The sequence below is a fragment of the Pleurodeles waltl genome, chromosome 1_2, assembly GCF_031143425.1.
Source record: "Pleurodeles waltl isolate 20211129_DDA chromosome 1_2, aPleWal1.hap1.20221129, whole genome shotgun sequence".
Lineage (NCBI taxonomy): Eukaryota > Metazoa > Chordata > Amphibia > Caudata > Salamandridae > Pleurodeles > Pleurodeles waltl.
In genome coordinates this window covers 1,026,112,549-1,026,140,052 of record NC_090437.1, presented here as the reverse complement: position 1 = coordinate 1,026,140,052, position 27,504 = coordinate 1,026,112,549, and the positions used below count along the sequence as shown (strand labels likewise).

At 43.1% G+C, this 27,504-nt stretch overlaps 1 protein-coding gene across 2 annotated transcripts in view; it reads left to right on the top strand.

Moving 5' to 3' along the window:
- WDR19 (WD repeat domain 19) overlaps positions 1-27,504 on the top strand; it is a 601,305-nt gene that overhangs the window by 9,642 nt on the left and 564,159 nt on the right. For both annotated transcript variants that reach the window (XM_069202086.1, XM_069202080.1), the window contains exon 2: positions 24,449-24,540. In XM_069202086.1, the coding sequence (XP_069058187.1) occupies positions 24,449-24,540 (92 nt within the window). The remainder of the gene's footprint in view (positions 1-24,448; positions 24,541-27,504) is intronic.

Here is a 27,504-nt window from a genome sequence, read left to right as displayed (position 1 = left end):
TCTACCGTTGTTGTTATTTCTTTTTATCATTGTCCCATCAAAATCAAAAATAGTTATTTTACAGAAATAGAAGCACTTTGTAGTCATTTTGTTTGGAATAAACAGGCTTCTAGTGTAAAACCTTTGGTACTTCAGTTAGATACCAATCGGGGGGATTTGGCACTACCCCATTTGCAGATATACTATGACCCTCCTCTGCTGGATCTGCCTTGCTAGATCAATAGATCAAGATAGTGAAAGATTTGAAGACCCTGGGTGGATTCTCTAAATGGTCACTGGTGGGGATTGATCACCTGGGAGATGTCTGGAGGGGCCAGGCGACTGTGACGTTCAAGGACCTGCAGCCGGAATACGAAATGTCGGTAGCGGAATGGTTCAGGTACCTGCAGCTGCGGCATGCACTGAGTCAATATGTTCCAAAACACGAGCAGCTGCCAGAGGCAGCTCCTCTGGAAGATCGACTCCTGATTGAGCCCCTCGAGTCGAAGGCCATATCCCTGCTTTACAAGAAACTAATGAATAACTCGCCAGATCCGATGAAGATCCTACGGGCAAAATGGGAGTCTGATTTGGGTACACTCTCAGACGAGGACAGGGGGGCGGCGAGGCAGGGTCCCAGGGTGGTGGCAATCAAGACACAAGTCAGACTGGTACGGCTCCGGGTTCTTCACAGGGCATACTATTCCAGGGTAGTGATGCATAAGATGGGTCAGACCCAAAGTGCGCAGTGCTTGCGCCGCTGAAGGATGGAGGGCACCTTCTTACATATTCTATGGACCTGCCCCAGAGTGCAGACTTATTGGTAGGGGGTAACTTTAGCAACACAAAAGGATGATGGAAGGGGTGCTGAACAATGCAAACCCTCACCCCCAGTCACAGATCTGGGTTTAATCTATTGTTCTTTTGCTCACCATGCCACCCCAGTTTGGACCCAGATATATGCAAATCAGTCTTGACCCTGTTCCTCATGGGAACAGTCCAGCCCGAACTGCCAAGCCAGGTCCTCCCTGGACCGGAAACAAGCATCCTGGGACCGGTTTCAGGGTATCACCCTTCATCAGCCAGGCTAGCTTGAATCCAGTGGCACAGTGAGCACGGGACCCACGTCTGGGCATACCCTTCCCACTTATGGCAACTTTAGCAACACAAAAGGATGATGGACGGAGTGCTGAACAATGCAAACACTCACCCCCAGTCATTGACATTGACATTGTTCAGCATTCCGTCCATCACTTGTTATTTTTGCATTATTGGCAGGGGGTGGCCGGGGAGGCAACCCGGGTCCTTGGCAAGACGGTCCCCCTGGATCCAGGACTACTGCTCTTAAATATAGTGAGTGAGGAACACTGGATGAGACAACAGGCTACATGGTTGGCAATAGCAGCTATAGTTGCCAAGCGTAATATAGTGCGGTTGTGGGGCACGGAGTCCCCGCCTAGTCTTCAGGAGTGGAGGTCAGACCTCGACTGGTTCTGCAGCGCGGAAAAAGTAGTTTATGAAAGCAGGGGGTGCCCTGGGAAATGGTGCAAAATCTTTGATGGGTGGGGGGCCTACAGGGGAAGGGATTGATCCTGCTGTTTGTTCTGTTCTAGCGGGGGAGGTCAGAGAGTGGTCGCTCAGTTGCTGTGTATTAAAAGGGGGATGTCTGTTTATGATGTCAATTTGATAATGCAATGCTTGGTTCCCCCACTATGAGTTATTATCAAAAGAGGGGTTATTGATGGTCGCATGTTACAAGATGTAATGGCTTTTTATTGTTGAATAAAAATATTTTTTTTAAAAAATAGATCAAGATAGGACGTTGATTTTTTTTTTTTTTTTTTTTTTTTTTTTTTTTAATGAATAAACTGATCTGGGAAGCCGGGACTCAGTTGCCAGTGTTTATTAAAACAGTGACCCTACCCAAGAAAATCAGATACAAGGTGCTGCAAGAGATGAGCGCTCGTCTCCAATTATTCTATCTATCCAAAAGTATTTTAGGAGGTATTGAGTGTCTTACATTGCAGAAGTGTTGGTATTCAGGGTTGTCAATACCACAGAGTCTGGTTAGGGTTTTGAATGCCAATGGGTTTAAAGAATTGAGACACTTTTTGTTGTGGGGGAAGTGTGTTACATGGTAGGAACTGCAAGCTTGATGTGGACATTCCTGCAAGCTGTTTTTCCTGAGGTTCCAGCAGATCACTCACCTTTTGAAAGATCCCTGCCCGGAATCCAGACCAGATCCCAGTAGGTAACTGGTACAGACTATTCTGTGGACAGCGGAAGAGGCATCAACTGGAAAGTTTGTCTTTTTTTGGAAAAAATCTGCCTGTCCACACAATACATTATCTTGGAGGTCGAATGGAATTTTGAAGATTCAGGGCCATGTCAATGAGTTCTGTAATGGCTGCCCAACATATTGTTCAGGTTGAGACCAGGTTGAATCAATCAATGTTGACTAGTTCCCCTTTAAGGGACCAATACAAGGATATCTGGACACTAGCAGTCCAGATTCACCTTTTTTTTTTTTTTTTTTTTTTTTTTTTAACTCCTTCCTTACCACCTGAGCACCTCTTAAATTGCAAATTTCTCAAAACAATGGAGTAGATTTACATCAGAGAACAAAAAAAAATGCTTTCTGGGTATATGTTAGGCTTTTTGCCTTCTGACCTCCTGTTTTTCTGACTTCATTCTTGCTGGTGTTAGGATTATATACTCTTTACCACTGCTTCCCAGTGTTAAAGTGCAGGTACGCTCTGTACTCTAAACATGGTAACATTGGCTTATCCACAATTGACATATTTCATTTATATTTAAGCCCCTAAATGCATTATATGTGCCCAGGGCCTGTAAATTAAATGCTATTAGTGGGCCTGAAGCAATGACTGTATCACCCACTACAGCATCTCTTTAAACATCTCAGGCCTGCTACTGCAGAGCCAGTGTGCACGGTTTTACACTGCCATTTCAACCTGGCAAGTGCACCCACTTGCCAGGCCCAAACCTTCCTTTTTATTACATATATCACCCCTAAGGTAGGCCCTGGTTACCCCCAAGGGAAAGGTGCAGTGTATTTGAAAAGTTGGACATGTACTTTTAAGTTTAACATGTCCTTGTAGTGAAAAACTATTACATTTAATTTTCACTACTGCAAGGCCTATCCCTCCCCTAGGTTAACATTGGGGTTACCTTGAAGCAGCTTTACGTGTAACTTCCAATTGGGAAAAGCTAAACATTTGCAGTTTGATGTCTGCCTGTCTCTGAATACACATCTTGGGTGGGTGACAGCTGGGCTTTATGCATTCCATCTAGACAGTCACCACAAAGGACTCTGAGATGTGACATTGGCATCCTGATGGCCCATCACCAGGCTGATGGTTCTTTCTGGGCTTGATGGGAGGGAGGAGCTGACACTTACATCTGAATAGGGCTGTACCTCTCCACACACGAACAGCTGCATAACCCCCTGATGAGTGTCTGGAGCCAGGGAAGAAAGGACAGGGACCTTGCGCACTTCAAAGGCCACTCCAAAGGCTCAACTGGGTATAAGTACGAACCCCAAATCCCACCAAATTGGTACCCTTCTGGATCTGAAGGCCAATCTGCCAGGAAGAATGACTGCCGTGCTGCAAGGAGGGACTGCCACTCTGCTCAGCTGCATTGCTATCCTGGCCTGATGCCTGCTGCCTCGTGCCTGGGAGTAAGAAGGACTGGACTTTGATGTCTTCATCCTCTACAGAACCAAATGAATCCAAGGGCTTGCTGACTTGCCCCCTGTTCTTGCAGTCTCAGGGACATCCAAAACTGCCTGCAACTCTGTTCCTGGACTCTGCCATCTGCGAGTCCTACCCTTGCTTAAGGTGCCAATCCAGGCCAAGCCCCTAGAAGTGTGTTTTGCAGCTGCTTCTCTGCAAGAAGCAGTGCATTCGAGCAGAAACGCTGCTCAGAACGGACACAGTGGCCTCTGATGCGAGGCATTGCTAATTAGACAATGACACAGGACCAGTTGCAAAGCTCGGCGACGACACAGCGCCAATTCGAGGGCATCGCTGCGTGGCTCGATGACGTATCGCATACATCCAAGCGGAGTTCGATGCCAACGTGGGACCCAACTGCAGGGCTCAAAACCGACACATCTCCCCAACTGCATGGATTGAAATCGACGCATCGCCTTCGCATTGCCCCTTGACAACGACGCTTGCTCCATCCAAAGTACTTTTTCAGGGTGCTCTGCATGAGTCCTGTAGCCCGCTTGCCCTCCATCGGGGTCGCTCTGAACTTTGGATTTACCCCAGTCTAGCACGATCTCAAGTAACCTTTCGGCACTATTGACTTTGAAGCACTACATTGCAGTTTATTCTTTATAACTTTATATCTTGAGTTCTACATATTGGAGTTTTGTTGTTTTGGTCCTGTTTTACTCAGAGAAACATTCCCTATTTTTCTAAACTGATGTGGAGTCTTTTTGGGATGTTTTTCACAGTATTACTGTAATTTAAGTATTGCACAAATACTTTACACATTGCCTCTTAAATTAATTCTGACTACTCTGTGCCAAGCTACCACAGGGTGAGCACAGTTTAATTTAGGTTGTGTATCTGACTTACCCTAACTAGGGATGTGGTCCATACTTGGACAGGGTGCATACTTCTGTCAACTAGATACCCAGTTTCTAGCAGCATAGTTCTAACTTGCTGCCAATTGGGGGTAATTCCGTTCATACGTTTCTTTTCTTTATTCCTTCCCAAAATTTCCCATGAAAATTACCATGGGAAATTAACTTTTTGGGATCCTTGTCCTGCCCCCCCCAAGCTCCCCCCCCCCCTTTGTTTTTTGTTTGCCCTCATTTATATATATATATATATATATATATTGTATTGTATTTGTAAGTAGTATTTATATAGCGCTTACCTCCCCTGGCAATGCATTTAAGTGCGTTGTGGCAAGTAGCATGCTACTCCAGAACCTGAGGTTAGATGTAAGAAGCAAGGAGGTTAGTAAAAGGTGATTTTTATATTTTATTTTGTTTTGTTTGTTTGTTTCCTTGTGGATTAGTTTTGGTAAATGTGTTGAGCTAGTTCTTATTGAGATCTCATGCATTTACCATATTGTTTTTAAAGGGATCATTTAATTTAAGTGGATTAGAACAGGAGAGATGGGAGTTATTGGGGGCAGTGGACATGTGTGCCTGTCTGTTGATTTGTGGTATGGGCAGAGGTTGAAAGGGGATTTTAAAAATATTTGTACACCCCCCCCGCACCCCCATCTCCCAGGACAAAATACAAATAATCATTTTATAAATACAAGGAGATAAAACAATTCATTTAAATGTATAGTAATAAGTATACATAAATACATACACACACAAAAACATAATTGTGCAATTTTATGTACAAGGCATAACTCTGACTGTATAAACACCTAAATGTGTATGTATAAATATATATGTGTGTGTGTGTATATATATATATACATATATATGTAGTAGTATTATTTACATGCTCAGAAATTCATATGTGTGTTATACAAAAATAAACTCTGTTTTTTTTTAATAATACACAGTGGCTAAGTAGTTATAATTAGGATTCCCAGATATTGAACAACAGATATCACTTACTTAAAATTGACAAATTTCATTGTAAGCTGTTTAGCTGTTTTTCGCTACTCAAGAGTACAAAGTATATGGAAAATGCATTGATGCCAAAATGCATTTAGGGATCCCCTGTTTCCTTCCACCCCCTGACGAATCTCCATGAAACGTTTCAGACTTGCTCCTTTCTCTACGTTGGAGGATGATGCAAAGTTTTGCGAGATTTGTCCAGGGGGTGCAAAGAAAAAAAGGGGGTCCCAAAATGCATTTTGGCTCCAATTTATTTCTCATTGACTTTGTTCTCTTGCATAGCAAAAAAAAAAAAAACAGCTGAAGGGATTCAAATGAAATTTGGCAGGAATTTAGATTATGGTGTGTAGATGATCCTTTTCTGTAGTACAAGTAAGTAGGGTAAGTATTTTGAAAACTATAATGTATTTTAACGTAGTGATATCTGTTGTTGCTATACTTTCGCAAAAGTTTGCGGAAGTACTGCAATACATAGCAATGACAAGGCATTATGTGATTGGCTAATGACTGCCTTTACAAAAGCTAAAGGTAGACCTGTTGTTTTAAGTATACTTTGTCTGTGTTGTGCATTACGGCCGTAGATGTAGATAAGTATTAGGTTTTAGATTTATTTTCTAACACGTACCACTTTATTAAAGGTGTAATAGGTAGGGAAAAGTATTTAAAAGTTTCTTTATATTTAAAAAAATATTACAGAGTACCACAGTACTTCCTTAGGAAGTACTGCAATACTTAAAAAAAAGAAAAAGAAAAATGAAATGTACAATATACTACACAATATTTTGGAAATATACTGTACTACAATGTATTTTCAACTTTTTACATATTTAGGGACTGATTTAGATGTTGGCAGATGAGTTAGTCCGTCACAACGGTGACAATATCCCACCCGCCAAAATGTAAATCCCATAGTATATAATGGGATTTATATTTCAGCGAATAGGATATCTGTTACAGTTGTGATCGAGTAACTCGTCCGCCAACATCTAAATCAGGCCCTAAATTTTGTACAAAAGAAGTCTACGGAGTACTGCAATAATACCTACAAATTACTGAAATACTTGAAAAAATTACAAACAAGTGTGGTTCTCCATCAAATGCTGTAAAGATATAAGTACATTTCTCTTCCTATTACCATTTTAATAAAGTAGAAGTAGGCCGGGAACAGCAATGAAACCTACTACTTCCTATATCTGAGGACCTAACCCAGAACACAGCGAAAGTGTGCTATAAGGTACATGGCTTCCTTTTACGTTTTGTAAAGAAAGCCATTAGCCAGTCACATACTGCCTTCTCATCTGCATCTACTGCAGTTTACAACAAAGTTACGCTGTATACCGAGGCAGAATATATACCCAAGCATTTTGAGACTTATAACTTTAACACCACTTACACTATTTACATCTACCAAAAATTACTATTTGCATCTCATAATCTTTGGTCCTGCCATATTACATCTACTTATTTTCACCCAATATCACATTGTCTGTTTCAAGTACCATGCTCTATGGACTCCACTCTATGCCACTCCGCTGTACGCCATTCCACTTTACAATACTTTCCACTACAGATGTACCTTAATCCACTGTATGCGACTCCAGTGTACACAGCTTCACTCTGTGATATTCCACAGTATGCCACTCCACGCCACTCTACACCACTCCCCTCTATCCCACTCCAATATATACCATACAACTCTATGCTACTCAAATACATGCTATTCTACTGTACACCACTGCACTGCACCTCACACCAATCTACATCACTCCAGTCTACACCACTCCAGTATATCCCACTCTACTGTACGCTATTCCACTCTACCACACCCCACTCTACGCCACTGCACTGTATGCTATTCTATGCTTCTCCATTCCATTGTATGCCACTCCAATCTATGCTATTCCACTCTATGCCATTACACATGTACCTCACTCCACTGTATGCCACTCCATTCTACTACACTCCATTCTATGCCACTGTACTGTACACCACTCCACTGAATGCTATTCCAGTCTACGACACTCCTGTCTAAGCCACTCCAGTCTTCACCAATCAACTGTATATCACTACACTCAATGCCACTACACTCTATGCTATTCCATTATACGCGAACCGACTCTATGCCACTCCATACTACTCAACTCCACTCTGACATTCCTCACCATCGCCACGCCACTGTATGCAATGCCACACTATTCTGCTGTACGTAACTACACGCTACAATAGTCCACTCTGTCACTCCACGCAGAAGACACTCCCACTGCATGCTTTTCTACTCTGCACCACTCCACTCTACCCAACTCCGCGTCACTTCACTGTACTCAACAACACTGTCCTCTACTTAACAGCAGTCTATGCCCCTCCACTCTATAATACTACACTGTACTACAATGTACTCCTGTCAGTGCAAGTCTACTGCACTGTACTTTACTCTATACCACTATACAACACTCTACCCCATTCTGCAACACTCTACGCATCTTTCTCTATGCTGCTACATTCCAATTTTAATCTGGGACAGTACTCCACTACTGCCTTTCATGCCTCTCCACTGTAGTCTACTTAACTCTATAACCACTCTATGCCACTCCACTGTACCATATTGTAGTACACTGTACTCTACTCCACACCACTTAGCTGCTCAGCACTGTAATCCACTCTGGCACTCAGCTCCACTCTTGACACACCACTCCACTGTACCACATGCAACTTCACTCTGCCACAATTAATTTCACTGTATACTACTCCAATCCACTCTATTGCACTCCACGACACACTACTGTATAACATGCTAATCCACTCTATGCTACGCCATTCCACTTGACTCTACTACACAACACTTTACCCCACTCTCAGACATTGAACAATACATCACTCTGCTCCACTTTAACACAATTTACTCCACTCTATGCAACTCCAGTCTATAAGAATCTGCTACACTCTATGCCCCTACACTACACTATACAACCCTCAGCTCCACTTTATGTAGCTACATGCCACTTTACAGCTCTCTACTTCATTCCAGGACCCTACAACACATCACTTCACTGTACTGTTCAACATGAGACTCTAATTTATAATACTTTACTTGACTCTAGGATACGCTTGTCCACTCTAGTGCATTCCACCCCACTGTACTATCTAACACGCCACTGCACTCAGTTTAGTCCACTGTATCCCAAGCCACTCTGACACTGCACTATACAACGCTCTTGTCCACTCTACTGTATGATACTCCACTTAACAATAGTGGACTCTACAATTTGAAAGACGTTTAGAAACAACTTTCAAATTCAATGAAAATATGGTTAAAACGATGTTACAGTTATGGAACCTTTATTTATTCTTTCCTTACAAACAAATCTTAAACTACGTTAATTTTAGAAATTCTAAACTTATACCATATATTTATAGTTTACGGAACACCTTTAAATTACTATAAATTGCACACCTCCATGCACAGTGTTGTCTCCTCACGTGGCACACTACATTAACTATAACTTGAGCCTTCTCCCTGCACTGGTTATTACATTGCATATGGCATATCTCATACCAAGTGAAATCTTAGCATTGATAACAACACTTATTATCATAGAAAAGCACAAACCTCTAAGCAGTCTACATATGTTATTTATATTGTATGACATACGTTTATATGTTAAGCAGAACTATATTATTACTGAATTTATTTTAAAAATGTTTTAATAACAAATAATTTATACAAATAGACAAATAAACACATCTAAATATATACATATAACTATATGTATTCATATATGCATACACACACATTTGCTTCACTCTCAGTAATATGTCTTTGCAATTAATTGATCCATATATGTTTACACATGTATGTTGTGGATGAGTACACATAGGAACTTTTATGTCTTTATTTACTTTGTTTATTTTTATTTTTCTGTATCTAAAATATATTGTTATCCTCCTTCCAGTACCTTCCACATTTACTTACTCAGACATACATGTATTATCATAGAAAGAAGCATACACCCATCTACACATCATCAATAAACAATGACAGTTATTTTTTATATGTCTATCTTCATATAGTTGTCAACTTATATTAATGCACATATGCGTACATTTATGCATATAATATATTGATCTTTTTTATCTTTTATTTTAATTTAGTGAGCTGTTCATGTATAATATTGTGTGTGTGTGTGTGTGTGTGTGTGTGTGTGTGTGTGTGTATATATATATATATATATATAATATACACTCACACACGTATTTCCACTTACCTATAGGATACAGTGCAATCCCTATACAACATACAGACCTAAATAATATCTTCACATGCCCATAATAATGTGTCTGTGCATAGAAATTCATATGCATGTTAATGTGTAAACATAAATGCCTAAAATATATACATAAAGAAGAGTTAAATATATCTAATTTTTAAATATATATTTTTAAAATATTTTATATATTTTTTTCATTTTTGTTTTCTTAAATAATGTTCTAAATTTATAGTTTGTATGTATTTTTTTTTTTTTATATCCAATTGTATTTCTTTTTTGTTTTTATTTTACATGGAAGAACAAAAGACAACTACAGTACCATGCAGTGAGTACAGTAGAATACAAGTACAATAGTTGAGTTCATACATAGTGTGGGATCAGGAGCCAAGTACCCACCAGCCCAGCCCCGGGCAAGTGCAGTGTTTAGTAGTGCATTCCACGATGTGCCCTCCACTTTCCCCAAATCGCCTCATATTTCTAGGGACAGCCCCTTGCCTCGTAGATCGGCCTCTCCACCAGAGAACACCAGTCCATCCCTGCTCGTCACTTCGGGACCGACGGCGTCTCAGGATTTTTCCATTGCTGTGCAATATCTTGTTTGGCCATTAGGCTTGCCAGCCCAATGAAAGTTCTCTCTGCCCGGGACCCCCCCAGCTCTGCTAGAAGGCCCAATATCGCCACCCTGACATTCAAATCGATTGAGTGTCCCAGTACCGTGGAGATTTCCCTCCCCAACCCCTCCCGGAGGGGGCGTATCTTCGAGCACTCCCAGGCAACATGCAAGAGATGAGCCCCCTCCTGTCCACACCTCACCCATTCCCCAGAAGTCCCAGTATTCATGTGTCGCAAGCGCTGTGGAGTGAGATACGTCATGTGGAAATAGTTAAGTTGCACCATTCTCAAGCGCGCTGAAATAGCCAGTTCCCGCGGTGCCAGATAGGCCTCCCTCCAGTTGTCCTCATCCAAATCTCCAGCCCAGGCTGCCCACCTGTCCTGCAGCCGTCGGGTGCATTGGTGAGTAGGGAGTGGTGAATCTGGGTAATAGCACCCTTTCCCAGTTTTCCCATCAGGAGTTTAGCTTCAAGGGGGCTATTGTCAGGGAGGGATTGAGCCTGAGACAAGTGAGTGTTCAAGGCATGCCGTAACTGGAGGAAACAAAAGAATTGTGCATTGGACAGTACGTAATGGTCCTTCAGCTGTTGGAAGGACAAAATCCCTTCTGTGTTGGTCACATCACTTAGGTAGGTAATTCCGATGTTGTCCCATTGTTTAAATCCTTCAAGCTCTGCGATCTGCTAGAGCCGGGTGCCCTGCCATAGGGGTGTCATCTGGGTAAGCCGTCGCTCCCACCCCGTCAACTGCAGCGCTGCTGTCCCTCATCTCACCGCCACCTGCGTACAATGGGGGGCAGTACTGGGAATGTGGCCCCCATATAGGAATCCCAGGAGGCCCTCAAAGCTCACCTGCCCAATCTCCCGCCGATAGGCCGAGTCATCCCAATGTCTTTAAACCATTCATTGATGGGGACCATCGGAGCCGCCGGGTAATAGATATACAAGTCTGGGATTCCAATCCCCTTCGTACGGAGGCATCCGCGCCGAGCTGAAGGCCATCCTGTGTGGCCCTCCCACCCACCAAAATGGGTAATTTTGGAAGTAAGGGATCGGAACCAGGCCTGCGGTATAAGTATCGGGGAGACAGACCATCTTGAAAAGGGCGCTGCGGTCCAAGGGATTCAGGGGGAGGCATCGCCACCTGCCCAGATCCGCTGTCAAGGTTCGTGCAAGGGGTTGAAATTTCAATTCCCAGACCAAGTCTGGGTTGGTCGAGATGTGGATTCCCAGGTATTTGAAGGCATTACTCCTCACCGGGAAGGAAGAATACCATTTGTTTCCCTCTGCCTGTCCCCTTCCCTCCACCAGTACCAATTTCCCTGTGCTTAGGCCCAACGCCTTGCCATATAGTGTCAGGAGCTCGAGGCATCGGGTGCCAGAGCCTCAAGGCCTCCCCAGAAACACCAGGACATCATCTGTGTACAAAGACACACGGTCCTCGCATACACTCCACCTCCAGCCTCTCATAAGCCGGTCTTCCCGAAGAAGGCGGGCCCGCGACTCAGTGGTCAGGGCGAAAGACGGCAGCCCTAGCGCGTTCCTCTTCTGATCGGTAAGGGGTCCGACAAGATGCCAGTGACCCGCACCTGTGCAGAGGGATCGCGATAGAGGAGGTGTACCATCCCTCCAAATGTTGGGCCAAATCCCATGCGGGTCAGCAACTCCTCCAGGAATTACCACGCTAGTGTATCAAAGGCCTTGTGGAAGTCCACCAATAAGAGTGCCAACACTCCCTCCAGTCCATCAGTCTGGGAGAGCGACGCCTGGACCAGCCTCAAGGAGTGACGTGTGCTCCTCCCCGGCGTGAAGCCACATTGGTCTTGGTGAACAAGGAAAGGCAGGATACGGGCCAATCGAGTGGCCATCACCTTCGCAAATATTTTAATATCTGCATTAATCAGTGAGATGGGGCGGTACGAGGAGTACTGGTTGCGGGGAAGGTCACTCTTTAGTATGACCACAATGTTGGCGCAGTCCAGACCAGGGAGGAATGCGCCCTTCTGCACTGCCCATAGGTGCTCACAAGGTGGGGAACGAGGCGTTGACAAAACCTCTGGTAGTATTCTATGGGTTAGCCGTCTGGTATCTTCTCGGCCTGGAGGGCCGATATCGCAAAGTCTACCTCGATCTTCGTTAGAGGTAGGTCTAGTTCCACAGCTAGAGACGCCAGAGTAGAGGGGAGCTAGCTGTCTTGCAAAATGGGGTCTTCTCGTTCCGTTGGAGGCAGGGGTACTCTGGAGTAAAGGTCTTCATATTAGGAGGCAAAGGTGCACACTATCTCCTCTAGGCTCCTGTGTAGCTCCGGTCCGTAATAAGGGGCACCACCTGCGGTGACGCAGCTCTGGTCACCAACCAATACAGCAGTTTCCCCTTCTTATACCTTTATTCGTACACGCTCTGGGTTGAGGCTTGCCAGCATTGTCTGGCTTCTGCAAGTGATACCTGCTGAATCTCTGCTCGCAACAGCGCCACCCGCTCCCCCACCCCCTGGGCTCCAAGCCGTCGAGCCTTCAGTTTTCAGGCCTTCTGTTTTTGGATGTATCACTTGATGACCCCCCCCCCCCCTCCTCCGAGAGGGTTTACTGGTAGGCCATATGGTCCCCACTGAGGCTACCGAGTCCGCGTTGTCCTTAAAGTTGTGATCTATTTGCTGTTCAATGTATTCCACGCACTCAGAGCTTTTCAAGTACCAGACATTGACGTGCCACATCAGAAGCTGGGACTGGATAGGAGTCCCTCACGCCATCAAGATTGGTGCGTGATCTGAGATCCCGCGCACCAGGATTTGCATGGAGGTCCGGTCCAGAACGTCTGCCGCCGGGAACCAAATCTGGTCAGTCCGCGCCTCTGTAAGGTGTGCCGCTGATTGATGTGTAAATGCCCTTGTTTGTGGGTTCCACACCCTCCAGGCATCGCACAGGCCCAGTGAGTCAGCCCATGTCATGAGACCCAATGACCCGGCCCGTCTGCCAAGACGGGGGTCGGCCGTGATGTTCCGAAACGGGTCCGGAATCGCATTAAAGTCCCAACCAACAAACGTGGCGCCCTGCGGGAAAAGGACCAGCAATCTCCGCAGATCAGTAAGTGTGGACCGCAGAGTCACGAGACACATAACTTGAGATGATATTAATCTATTTCCCAGCCAGGCGTCCCTCCAGCCCCACATATCTCCCCAGGGGGTCAGTGTGCACCTGGATCACCGACAGGGGCATCGACCTGTGGAGCAAGAGCGCCACCCCCCTGGACCTCTTGAGAACCCAGCATGGAACACCTGCTCATAGCCAAACCTCTCAAGGAACATACACTGGGTTCAGGCCTAGTAGGTCTCCTGTATAAGGACCATTTCTGGTCTATGCCGTTTAATATAGTGCAACACTGCATACCTCTTAATCTGGTCTAAAAGGCCATTAACATTCCAGGACAAGAGCTTGAACATGGTGCTGCCTTGCTAAATTAAGGCTTGACGTGACTGGTGTCCCACTACCAATCTATTCTGCCCCACACACAGGCCCCTCAAAGCCTCCCTGGACCGCATGTGATTGCGGATAGTACTCACTGCAAGTATAACATACCTATAAATGAAAAGGTTAATACAACTAGAATTTAAACCATTTGTCTCAACAACCCAACAACCCAACTGCCCCCCCCCCACCCCCACCCTCCACCTCACACTTCTCCCCGTGAAGCATCTGTCGCCCTACCCCAACACATTGCTAACAAGCAATAAACAGTCTAATCAATTGTGGGGGTCGGTATCTTCTGGCGGTGCCCTACTGACAGGTATGCAACCTGACCTTGAGTAACGCTATACATGACCTGACGCAGTGATCTGAGTCACCACCTCCGTAGGGCCATGCGCCTCGGCATCCGCTAGGCACTGCCCCTCCATTGCAATGAACTGAGGCTTTCTGCATTCTCCAGTTCACGTCTGGGAGGTTAGAACAGTTTCGGCCAATATAAACAAGGTTGGAGTGGCCGTCAGGTCTGCATCCAGGACCTTCCCCTCCTGTGAATCAGGATCATGAGTGCCCCCCCCGCTGCTTACCGGCCACCGACCGGGCCCGTTGTGACCTGGACCGCTTCCTGGGTCATAGTTTTTACGTCTTGTCCATATATTGCTGTATGTCTTTTTGTTGTGAGTATTGTGGTAAGCGTGTGAAAGAAGGTAAGAAGGATTCATGAGTAGGTGAATGGATTAGTGCAGGAATTAGTGGGTGAACGGATAAGTGAATGGATAAACAGGAAAAATGATGGCAGAATGTGGATGGGTGGCTTTACTGATGGATGGGTAAGTCAAAGGATTGATGTATGGATGAATGCATGTATGCATAGATGTATGTGCAAACAAATGGATGGAATGGTGAAAGATTGAATGATGGATGAAATAATTAATCAATGAAACAATGTACAAATGGATTGGTGGATATCAGCATGTTGATGAAACGGTGAGAGAGGTTTGGATGGAGGAGACAAGAGAGCGTTCTAGGGAGGGTTGGGATCATTTGCTTTGCTTGCTTGGTGCCATCAGAGTTTTGCTTGTTAAGTGGTAGCATATCCTATGGTGTAGACCCAGAACTAAACATATGAATCTGATATATTTAGGACTAAGGTGTGCTCATGTATAAGTTACTATTGACTATTTTAATTCGCCAGGGCTTAAATCACAGATAAGAGAAATATGCCCTTTGGCATTAAGAAGCAAATACGTTGAACACGCAGTTTAGCATAACTGATTGATGCTACTCAGATCCACCCTAAATATTGACTTTTATCTGGGTGAACTTGTGTGACCCCTAAAGAATGTTAGAGATCAGAATGGGCTCCTGCCTTTCCAGCACATCATGAAGGCCCACTACATAGACCTCCCTTGTCCTCACCAGTCAGCTTGAGACTACTTTTGACTTCCTGCTTTCAGTTCCTGCATGGATTCATATTTTGTGTTATACTGGCCTTAGGGAGTTGTAGATATGCAGATACATCTGTGTCATTAGTATAAGTAAGAATTGTTATGCAACTCAAAGATTAAAGAGCTGTATGAGTGGGTTACATCTTGTATTTGTTATTTCTAGGCTGAACACTCGAAACCCAATTATTACAAGTTGTACATATGCAAACTAACACAATGCAACATCAGCAGAGCACACACCCTTGAAATCATTATAATGTAACAGAGCCCAATTCTCACATTGTCTGGAAAAAGTCAGAAATTTTGAATGTGACATTACTTCTACATTTAGATGTAACTATCATTTTTGTATCCATATGCAAAGCATCTCTTGCCCAATGAGAAACTTCTTCTGCAGCACTACAATTAATTATTTGAGAAGGGGTTCCCTCTGCTTTTTCCCACTCTGAAAATACATTTATTCAAACAACAGAGTGATGAAAGGAATGTTTGCATTATTAATCTCATACAGTGATGCTGACTTAAACCCGCGTTTCAGTTCCTTATTTTTCAGCCACCATACTACTCTAGAGAGATGCCAACTTTGTGAAATTCAGTTTTAGTTCTGCTCCTATAGGAACATCGCACAAACAGCCAGGCTATTTCCCCTCAGGACAGGGACACAAGCATTGAGTAATACCATAAAACCTCTAAATTGTTATTCTCTGCTGCTGCAGAATGTAGTCCCGGCCAACCTGCATGGATGTCCCAGTTGTGTACATCTGACAGGTTCCTTGCTATTGGCTGACAATGTTTATTTTGAGAATTTTCAATTTGCAATGTTCCCATATGTTCCATCAATGCCACTAATAAGCTGCCAAACTCTTTTTTTATAGAACGGGTGCTTTCTTACGTGATAGTGGTGTCACGTCAATAAATTTAATCTAAATGCTCCACACGGAACAGACCAGGGGCGCTCCCAGGCATCAGAAATCCAATTTATTAAGAAGGCCTTCTCAATAAATTGGATTTCTGATTCCCAGGGGTGCTCCTTGTGTGTTCTGTATGGAGTATATCCTTACAGCTAAACAGCTGTCAAGCACAAGGATTTGTCTCAATCTCTGGATATGGATAGCTGGTGATTATAGGCTTCGCTATCCAATTATCTTGTTTGCCCGGTTTAAGGGCACTGGCCAGGCTGTGAATATTTCCTCTTTTACAGAACTCCGATAAAGTATAGCCTATTGAATATTCATTGTAGTACGGAGGCACATTAATTTAAACTTAATGAGGCCAGAACAGAGTTTTAAAAATGTGTGTGCCATCATTGATAGAGAATGCTCCCTAGGCCCCCAAATCAATGCATTGGCGCCAGCCTGTCTGCACCATCTAAAGGTGCGAAAGTCAAAGAAGAGTTACTGAAAACCACTATTGACTCCGGGCTCAACTATTGTCAGAAAGTTTACACTGCCCTCCCCAAATATTAACTATCAAAATCAAAAAACAATCAGCTTATGTTACCAATTACAATGCTATTTCTTCATGTTCGTTGACTTTCAGTTTAGCAGCTCATTCAGTTTAATATCCTAATTGTAGCTCAGTACACTTTCTGTTGCAGGTTATGGGGGCTGTGGAAGGGTGGCAACATTTCTGACATATGGCCTAGTGTGATATCAGATGAACAGGCCCCCTACTTCAGGTGATCACTGTTACTATTAGTCTAGGGAGACCAATACAGGAACATTTGGTGGAAAGGCATTCTTCACTGTTCTGGTTAAATATTGGAGTACTTGCTTTAATGTTAGTCAATAATTTGATTTCCTGAAAAAGGGCATTATTTCCCCTTTCCTGTTGTCAGGATAATCCCAATGCCTGGTACCACCTAGTAGTTTTAACACCAAAGTGTCACTTTTGCTGAGGCAAGACTCTAACAGAAGCACCGTATAAAACTAGATTAACAACTACTGCTAAAACAGGCCAGATCAAAAGACAATGGAAATAAAAATGCAATTGTGACACATAAATAACTAAAAATACTAATGAGAGAGACACCAGTTGTCTGCCCTTCAACCCAGAAGACACCACTAAGCAGTCAAGGCATCCGATAATGCTGTATATTGCCTTTATTTATTTATTTATTTATATCTCAGTAGCTTGAAATCTCAGGGCCGTAGAGTTGTGACTGTGTCTGATTAGTTACATTACCTTGAATGTCAGAATCTCGAGACATGTAAACATGGTGGGCTCTGCATTACTGTGGAACTGACTACAGTCCACAGCTTCATTACTAAGTTACCAGCTGGCACATGCCAGGTTAAAAAAAGGAAAGCAGCCAAGTATGAGTAATAGAATTCCAAAGTTTAAAGGAATCCAGAAAAAGTATAAAGAACCGGGTGATACAGTCCAAAGTTCAGACTTTAACTTCTCCTTGGAGTGAAGAACAGCTTTAGTGGAGCCAAAGCAGAAACAGGAAATTCTGTTAAAAGGTCATTGACACCAACCAGTCTGGAAATGGCCATAGCTTCAAGCAGGATTGAATGACCAAAAGAATGAGAACATGTTAATTCTTCTAAAATAGAAAGTTGAAAAGATGAGATTGGATGAATTATAAAATGTGCACGTGAAATACCACAAAACAATACAATGTAAAAACCCAAAGACTGTACCACACAAATATATATAGCGAAATGTTGAATGAAGTAAGATTGGCAATTCCTACTTGAACAAAGCGTATGCTAGGTAAACGGAACAGAAGAAATTCTGTTTGTTTCCCAAATAATTAACTTGAGATTCATGGGACATTCGGTCTTCAGTTATGAACATCTGCCAAAGACAACAGTTTCAGATGGAGTTGAGTGTTTTCTGCATACTGGTCAATGGCATTGCTCAAGCCTAACACTAGGTATCCCAGTGGCTTATATTTTGAATAATATCAGATTTCATCATTTGCAAATACATGTCACAAAAAGCATCAATTGCCTACTTTTTTGTCCAAGTTTAAATTCATTTATATGTATTAGTGAGCCGTAAACGGACATCACGACCAAAAAATGCCATGCTTGAGAGCAGTAAGCCAAGAGACTTTTCACCTTTACCAAATTCTCCTCCTACACACATGGAAAAAATGCAAAGCCATGCAAGCACTTGGGAAACAGATGAATAGAATCAGTATCTTCATGTTTGTAAAGTACTTTGTTGTCTATATTTGATACGTTCGATGCAACAAAACATATATGGACAGCATTATTCACCTATTAAAAATCGGTATGCAAAAACATGAACATGCTGTCAAGAATCTTGACTCAAACGTTATTTTACAGAACATGTAGCACATTAGGTTGATCGTACTATTAGATTCACAGCGATTGAACAAATTGGTCCTTATATCAGAAGGAGAGAGAAAGAATTGAGACAGCACAAAGAGAGACAGCTGTATTATATTGTAACATAGTGGTTTCCTACATCTTGTCAAGGCCTCAAAGAGCTTTCGTGGTAGTTGGTGACTAATTACTGCACATTTAGTGCATGAACGGAAGTGAAGGGTGTTTGTAGTAATCAGGCATGCTGTTGTTGAGTTTTTGCTGCAATGTGTGAGCCCAAAGAGTGTGCAGCTTGTTCTTGTGGCATGTATTTAATTGACTCCACCTTTTAAGAGGGGCTAGGTATTGTTTTCTCTTCTAAATTTGTGATAGTTTTCGGGTCCTTATCCTCTTTGGCACAGTATTTCTACTTTATTTAGAAGGCTGTCAGCTACTCAAGTTTTTCGGTAAGGAGGTTTTATCAGGCAGGTGGACCTATTTGAGCTAAGGTTTATCTTGTGGTTCCACGGTCTTAGTTTACATTGCGAGTAGGTTTGTCCTGTCCCATGGATCACCCTGTGCACAATGTAGTAGTAATGTGGACTTGTCTGTTTGAATTGAGTATTTGTCCTCCTGCTGCATATACAATTCTTTGTAGTGTATAAATGCATTATATGAGTCCTTTTGCACAGCCCAGGCAAGCTATAACCAGGGACAGAGACGCCTCCATCCTGTGTGAGAGCTCTTAGTAGGGGAATGTAGGAAGCTGGCTCTGTGCACACTATATATAATTTTGATATAGTGCATACAGAGTCCAGGGGTTCCCCGGCGGCTTAACAGAGCCTAAAGTAGATAATACTAATGCTCTCTTTTGTGGTAGTGTGTTTGAGCAGTTAGGCTTATCAGACGGTAGTGCAAACCATTTGTTGTGCACACACTGTCAATTATTGAAACGCACACTCAATGACTAATTCCAGTCCAATATATTTATATTGGAAAAATAAATGTTGTTATTTCTAGAACCATTAAGATCTAATTGCAGGTAAGTACATTTGCAAGTAAGTATCAAGCTTAGGTATCAATTACACTTTGTTTAGATGCCTGTAAACCGCTTTACTTATGACAAGTAACACTTTTCACTTTAAAAAGTTGACAGTGGAATTTTCAGAACAGTCCTGGGAGTGTTAGTGCAGTTTTGAGGCTAGGATGTCCACACGTCGGGCTTCAGGATGACAGCAAACTTACACCACCAGCAACATGGGACCGGCTGGGTGCAGAGGTAAAAGCTGAAGGTAGATTTAGAATGTGATGGAGACGGGGGGTACTCGGAAACAGATCTGCAAGCAGATAAATACACATGACTTCAGAGGGCTGGACCTAGGGGGGTGGTTTAGGTGAGCACCGGGGAGGCACAGGTCAGCACCAAACCCACACCCTCAGCTGCGCAGAGGCAGCCGAGTGCAGGGTGCAAACACAGCATCGGGCTACCAGTGCTTCCCAATAAGGGAACCCTGGGGGTCACAAGTAGGCTGCAGGCTGGGTCCAGGAGATTGGTCCTGGAAAACCACAGGCTGGATGAGGAGGAGGGCCGCCAGCTGAACCTGAACCTTGCTTCACCGGAGGTCGGGTTTCCCAAACCCAGGGGGCTGTGGGTGCAGGGGTACCTTTTGGCATCAGGAATCTCTGTGTAGTTCTCTTTCAATCAGGGGGTCCTCTGGATTTTGGCTGCTGGAGTCATTGTGGCAACCCAGGGCAGACACAAGATCAGAATCACCTGGGGACCTTCTCTGGACCTGGGGGGGCCGCATGGGCCGGGGCATTGGGTGCAGAGTGGGCAGGACCGATCTGGGGCGGTTCTGGAGTTCTTCTTGGAGTTTCTTGTGGACAGGGTCGCTGTCCTCTGGAGTTCTTGGTCCTCTGGTGGGCAGACAGTCCTCTGGGTGTTTTGAGAGGTCAATGGTCCTGCAGGATGCATCGCTTTTTTTTGTAGCAGGGCTTCAGAAGCTGCAGGCAGGCTGGTAGGGCTGAGGCAAGTCAGTTGATGTCTGTAGTCTTCTCTGCTGGGGGATCGGCTTAGCACTCCTTTTCTTTTCTTGTCTTGTTCTTGGGGCCGCCAGGAATCTGACAAGCTAGGTTCAGGGGAGTCCTTAGATCCTGGATTTAGGGTGTTACAGGGGTCAGAGGGCAGTAGTCAATGGCTACATTCCCTGAGGGTGACTGCACCCTTCCTGTTCCCACTCTCTTTGGGGGGGGGGGTACATTCCTAACCCTGTTGGTCCCTCTGCTCCAAACCAAGATGGAGGATTCTGCAGGGAGGGTTCACTTCAGCCCTGGACACCTTAGGGTTGGTCCTAGCTGGAGTGGTCACTTCTCCCTATTTTATCTAATTATGCTACCAGACATGCAGCCAAAAGTGGGGCTTTATCCGAGGGCGGACATCTCCACTAGCTGGAGTGCCCTGGGGCACTGTAACAGGAGGCCTGAGCCTTTGAGGCTCGCCGCCAAGGTGTTACAGTTCCTGCGGGGGAGCTGTGAAGCACCTCCACCCAGAGCAGGCTTTGTTTCTGCCCTCAGAGAGCACAAAGGCTCTCACCCATGAGGTCAGAAACCTGTCTCTTAGTGGCAGGCTGGCACAAACTGGTCAGCCTTACACTAAAGGGTTGGTTAAAATACAAGGGGCATCTTTAAGATGCCCTCTGGATGCATTGTACAATAAATCCAACACTGGCATCAGTGTGGGTTTATTGTGCTGAGACGTTTGATACCAAACTTCCCAGCCTTCAGTGAAGCCATCATGGAGCTGTGGAGTTTAGAATAACAAACTCCCAGCCCATGTACTCAATATGGCCACACTGTACTTGTAGTGTCTAAGAATGGACTTAGACCCTGTTGAGGCATATTGCTCATGCAGCTATGCCCTCACCTGTGATATAGTGACCATGCCTTAGGGCTGTAAGGCCTGCTAGGGGGTGACGTACCTATGCCACATGCAATGGATTGTGGGCATGGCACCCTAGGGGGATGCTATGTTGGCTTTGCCTTTTTCTCCCCACTAACACACCGAAGCAGCAATGGCAGTGTGCATGTGTTTGGTGAGGGGTCCTTCAGGGTGGCACAATACATGCTGCAGCACTTGGGGATCTTCCCTGGCCATAGGCCCCTTGGTACTAGGGGTACCTTTTACAAGGGACTTGGCTGTGTGCCAATTGTGGGGACAATGGTACAGTTTTGGGAAAGAACACTGGTGCTGGGGCCTGGTTAGCAGGATCCAGCACACTCTCAGTCAAATCGGCATCAATATCAGGCAAAAAGTGGGGGGTAACCATGCCAAAAAGGGGAACTTTCCTACAGGGAACAAATGTTGAAGTGTTACTATATATACTGAGCCTCTTGCCAGTTTTTTTACATTTAATCAAGAGCTTAGGGTTGATCACTCAAAGGCTTCTGATCTTTTTAAATGTTGTAGGTGGCTTTCACATTTTAGGAGGCCAAAAGGATATGGTGTTATGCAGTGCTTAATTTGAGCTGGCGGTTGCAAGATGCAAAATCTGAAAGTGTTGGAAGCTGGCTCAGTTCTTTCGGCCATTACCTGGAAGACCAAATGGCAGGACTTCCACCAACATTTTTCACACACCAAATGTATACGCATAGTACAGCTCTGGTTCTGTTGTTTACTTAATGATTGCACTTCTGTATGTGTATTTATTTGTTGTGGAAGAGCTCTGCATTTGCATGAAGAGGAAGCTAAGGTGCAAGAAGCTAACATTATTCCACCAGAGTTGTGGATGTGGGCTGTTCACAAATTTACAATAGTAGTACTGATGTCTACTACAAAATGCTATTCACTAACCTATGTGCAGATGTGCCCGCCTCTGCCTCTCCTGTATTTTCTGTGTGGAAATCTCTGCACATTTATGCCTACGGTTTAGTTGTAAGTGTGGGAGGTACACAGGAGTGGCTGGAAAATAGGCAGTACTTACTACTAAATAGGAAGGGTTTTAGAAGAAGTAAGTAAGAGTTAGGAGAGGACTAGGGAAGAGTCTAGGGAGGCACATGCACCCACCAATAAAAGAGTAAGCACATTCTTATTCACAAACTGCTAAAGTTACTTCAACGAAACTTGACCCAAAACAATAGTAAATGTTCTCCGGCTCAGACATGGATTAAGTCCAGCACCACAATTGGCTAGCCACTGATACTGCAACACTCTCCGATTAGAAAATAATTTGATGCGGGGACTTCAAAAAAAATATTCAGAGGAAATAATCTTAAAGTACATTGTTTTTTTCGACTTCTTAAAAATGTATATAAACTTAATTAAAATGTTAAAAAAATAAATATAAATAGAACTTTAATTTAAAAATAAAAAAAGGTAATTTAATTTCAATTCTGTGCATAGCAGAAATATATTTAATACATTATAATAAATATGAACATTTTACTTTAGGTGAGATTTTTTTGTATCTTTGAAAAGCTAATTTTACTGTAATGAATTTAAATGAATGAAATATGTAATTCAAATTAAGTTAATAGTGGTGTAACATTTTCTATTGTTTTTTTTAATGTATATAGTATATACATATGTACAACAAATTCACGTTAATATTTCATCATTTAAAAATATTTTAGCTATTTAAACTTTTTTTTTTAACTTTTCCCTATAGTTTACAATAAAGAGTTCTTTGCGATGATAGTGAAAATCTCAGTTTAAATGTTAAATGTTACTAGTCGTAACTTTACACTCGTAAATTATTCTCCACCCTCGGATTCAAGCGGTGACAGCAAGAGATTCTACACTTTGTAGTAGATTTACACTTGTAAATGGTGAACAAGCATAAGTAGTACATTTACTACAATCTAAGATTAAATTTACACATGTAGGTTCACTCATGTGTAAGTTTACCTTTGTGAATAGGCCCCATCGAAGGCAGAGTAGAGCCAAGATGGGAACGAGGCCCACATGAGACGGTATTGTTGTACAGCATGTAGGTCACAGGTTCAAATTCCAGTGAAGTCATTCTCACCTTTAATTCTTACTAAGCTGATAACACAATTGGCAGCTTAGTGATTCGTTGCTCCTCCTAAGAGAAGGTTTTCCTCCATATTGCAAAAATTGGAAAAACTCCCAACAAGCTAGCATTTCTGAAATGCTAGTAGCAGAAAATGGTGAAACTATGTGTCTTACTTCACCTATAAGCTATTTTCCAAATGAGTTTACCATGTTTCGAGCTAACTGGCATGTGTGACATTTACAGTAGAAGGGAACAATTGTGAATGTCCTATTAAGCTCCAAATGACTTTATCCAGGACTGACATATTTCATAGAATATGTAGCAGATATAGCTTCAGTTTAAATCAACACAGAAACCCTTAACCCAGTCCTTTTTACACAGTGCTCTCGAGATATTGAAATCATTTCCTCTATGGATTTTGATCAACCTTTATTATAAAGTTTTTAGAAAAGATCTGAAATGTCTTCTTTTTAAACGCCTTTTCAAATCTGACATGTTGTCCACATGCTATTACCATGAGTTTTAAAACGGCATTGCGTTCAGTAGTAAATTTTACTTTTCATATTTATTTACAAGTATCATTTTTGCAATTCTCGGTACCTGTGCTATAGTTTTGCATAATTTTCTCACTCATAAAGCGTGCTGACATCCCAGGGATTTGGTTTGAGCCATATACTACTAATAATTAAATGAATAAATACATAAGTATATAATATAATACATTTATATGTCTAAGTGTGTTTGCTTATACTTTGGTATTTTTCTCCATTTCAGAGGGTGTTCACTTTGTCAGAGAAAGGCTTGCTGGGTGCTCCTATCCAGTACATCTGGCAGAAAAGTCTAGGAAATTATATTTGTGTTACGGGGTAAGTTACATTGACTTAAAAGTATTGCACCCCTTTTTTGCTGAATGTTTTGAATACTGCACAAACGTGTTAGGAGAGGTTAATGCTAATGTCTGCTTATCAGGTTGCTGCAGAGCCCTTAGGGCACTTCAGTAGTGGAAGCCCATGGAAACCTTGTCCTTTTTCCCTTTCCGTGGGCCTCATCACTCCTATTTAATCGGGGCAAGTGTAATTTGATCTGTGCCCGTACATTGAGGTCTGCTGTGTTTTCCTTCTGGAACTCCATTTCTGAATATTGCTTCTCTCCAGAGACGGGTCGTTTGCAAAATATTGATTGACTAGGTCTTCGCAGATCTGATGAAACCTCTGGAACACACTTTTATCCCCAGCACACTTATTCCGTCAGTCTCTAGGCTTTGCCTTCCACAGGCACCATTCTATCACTTTTACCTACTGCTAGACTTTATTTCATTATTGTTTTCTAGTTGTGGCTTCACTCTTTGTCATCCACTGTCCTTTAAGTATGTGAGGTCTTTAGCTCACGTTGCTTTAGGAAGACACATATATTATGTTGGTTCATGTTGGAAGTATTTGCAGGAGTGGGCCATTAGGTGGTACTGATAATTCCTTTTTATTTTATTGAGGTGCCTTTTCACATCCACCACTCTTGAGCCAGACAGTACCTGTATTAATCACAGTCCACTCTGTGAGGTTTTCTGGAGAAAAACATGAAATGGTTAATTCGTCAGACAGGTGAAAAGGGTAGGACTTCTCTCTGTGTTTACTGTTAAATGGAATAAAACATTACAACTGAACTAGAGTGCAATACCTTTTCTCAATCAGTGAGTTAAACGCCACACCAAGCTGCAAAAACTCAAAGGTATCCAGGCTCTGTGCGCACATAACACAATTGTAGAGATCCAGAAAGAGACTAAAACAAAAAAAAATTACAGCATACTCTTGCAATCGGGAGGGGACCCAAAAGCAACTCTGGGTAAAATGTTCAAACCAGTCCCTCTACCTTTGTCTCCTTCTTATCTCTTTCTCTTTCTACCCATCCATTCTGCCACTCTTCTTCTCTCTCTCTTCTTACTCTCTGATCGCTTTCTCTCTACTTCCCCCATCCCCCCTTCTATTTCCATTTAAGCTTCACCGTACCGGCTGGAGTTAACCTCAGGGAACTGGGGAAGTGAGAGAGGCGTCACGGGCGGTCCTGGGCTTGAACATCTGGACTCCAAGGACTCCAGCCCACCGGGGAAATGCCCTGTGGAATGAAAGGCTGCTTTAAATGTAGCAGATGGACAAAGTTTCAGAGGCTCAGCAAGAGTTTGTTCCCCTGTTTGAACCCAGCAACCTGAACAAGATTGTTCCCCAGTGTAACAGTTTGATTCTGGGAGACTCCACTCAGCCCATAGCCCAGTGTGCTTCTGCATGTAACAAGTCTTGTTTGCTAATGCCTTGCGCCACCCAGGTAGAGTACCTTAAAAATCCTTGTTGAGGTTTGGAAATTTTCAGATTGGCTATTTGTAGCTAGTTCAGCCTCTGCAGTATTTGACTAACGTGCTGTCAGTGGTTGAGCTTTGCTACAACTCTAGGTGGATAATTTTGAATCCTTTGAAAGGTGACCCAACATTTATTGAGGGCTCCAATGGTGGCCCTAGCAAATGAGGCTAGATTTTTTTCAGTTAACCAAGACTGGAGCCATCATAGTAATCAAAGGTAACTACAGAACATTGTCATCCGGTCCCCCTGAAACTCCAAGTTCAGTGTACTATCAGCCCCCACCACAATGTTTTCACCTTTTAAGGGCGATTAATTGTTGAGTCGCCCAGGACCCAACAACTACGAGATTCCTGTGTTTGCCTGACCAACGTCACTTCTGTACTCTCTGCTCAAGGGCAGCTGGCTTGTGAATGTAAATAATCAGTGCTGGCTGCCTGTCATGGACACTGAGTAGAGCGAATCATGGAAAGAAGCAATACAAATTCGGTTTATGCAGCTCACTTTTCTCTATATTTCGACTTAGTAAAGTTGTAGCAGATCCCCTCACATCGCCACACACTTGGGCGCAAGAGAACTTACATATTTTTTATCGGAAGAAAAGGCTATGAGAGTCTTTGTGCTCTTGACTTTAATTGTCTTGGACTATCAGTGGATTTTAATTGATTTTAATAGCAAGATTTACACAGTACGTAAGCAGGTAGTTATTTGAAATGTAAGCATATGAAAGAGGTTCTGGATTTAATGGGTAATGGATCATCAAAATAGAGATTTCAATAATCAACAAATATTTCTCATTCATACATATTAATTCTGCCAGATTTGGTGTGGGAGTGTGCTTAATTATGTTTCACATTTTAATCAAGAGAGAAATCCAAACACGGGAAAGGACTGAAAATTTAGATGTCCCACATGGGTGACTGGATGTGACCACAAAATTAAGTTCCCGGAACATATTTTACGAGTTGGGTTAGAATTAAACACCAAATTCAATAACGTGTAGAGAGCAGGGGTGAGGCACATTTATTTCATTGAACTGATGAGAACAACATCACACTGTGTACCTTAATATAGATCAGTAGATGTCCTATAGCAGTGTAGTTTAACAATATTTATACACAGTGCTTGCAATTTCAGGATGCTATGATTATGATATTCCCGCACCATGCAGCCCATGCTCAACAACAACCGAAGTCAAAGGGAAGTTACGGCCCATGCAAATATCCCATATGTTTCTTTACCCTGCACTTATGAAGGTTATTTACATTGGCAAGACTTATTTTTGGGACACCATTAATGAGGCGTAGGCATTGACTAGGATGCGTAGCCTGCGTGCAGATCCGGATTTGGAAGAACTGGTGTCTGTGCAGCCCACCACATCCAGGTAATGCAAGAACTGAAATTTGTATCTCAGTTCACAGTTTTAGGGATTTAAGAGAACACCGGGTGAGGATACACATGGAGACTCTGGAGGCCTTGAAGGAG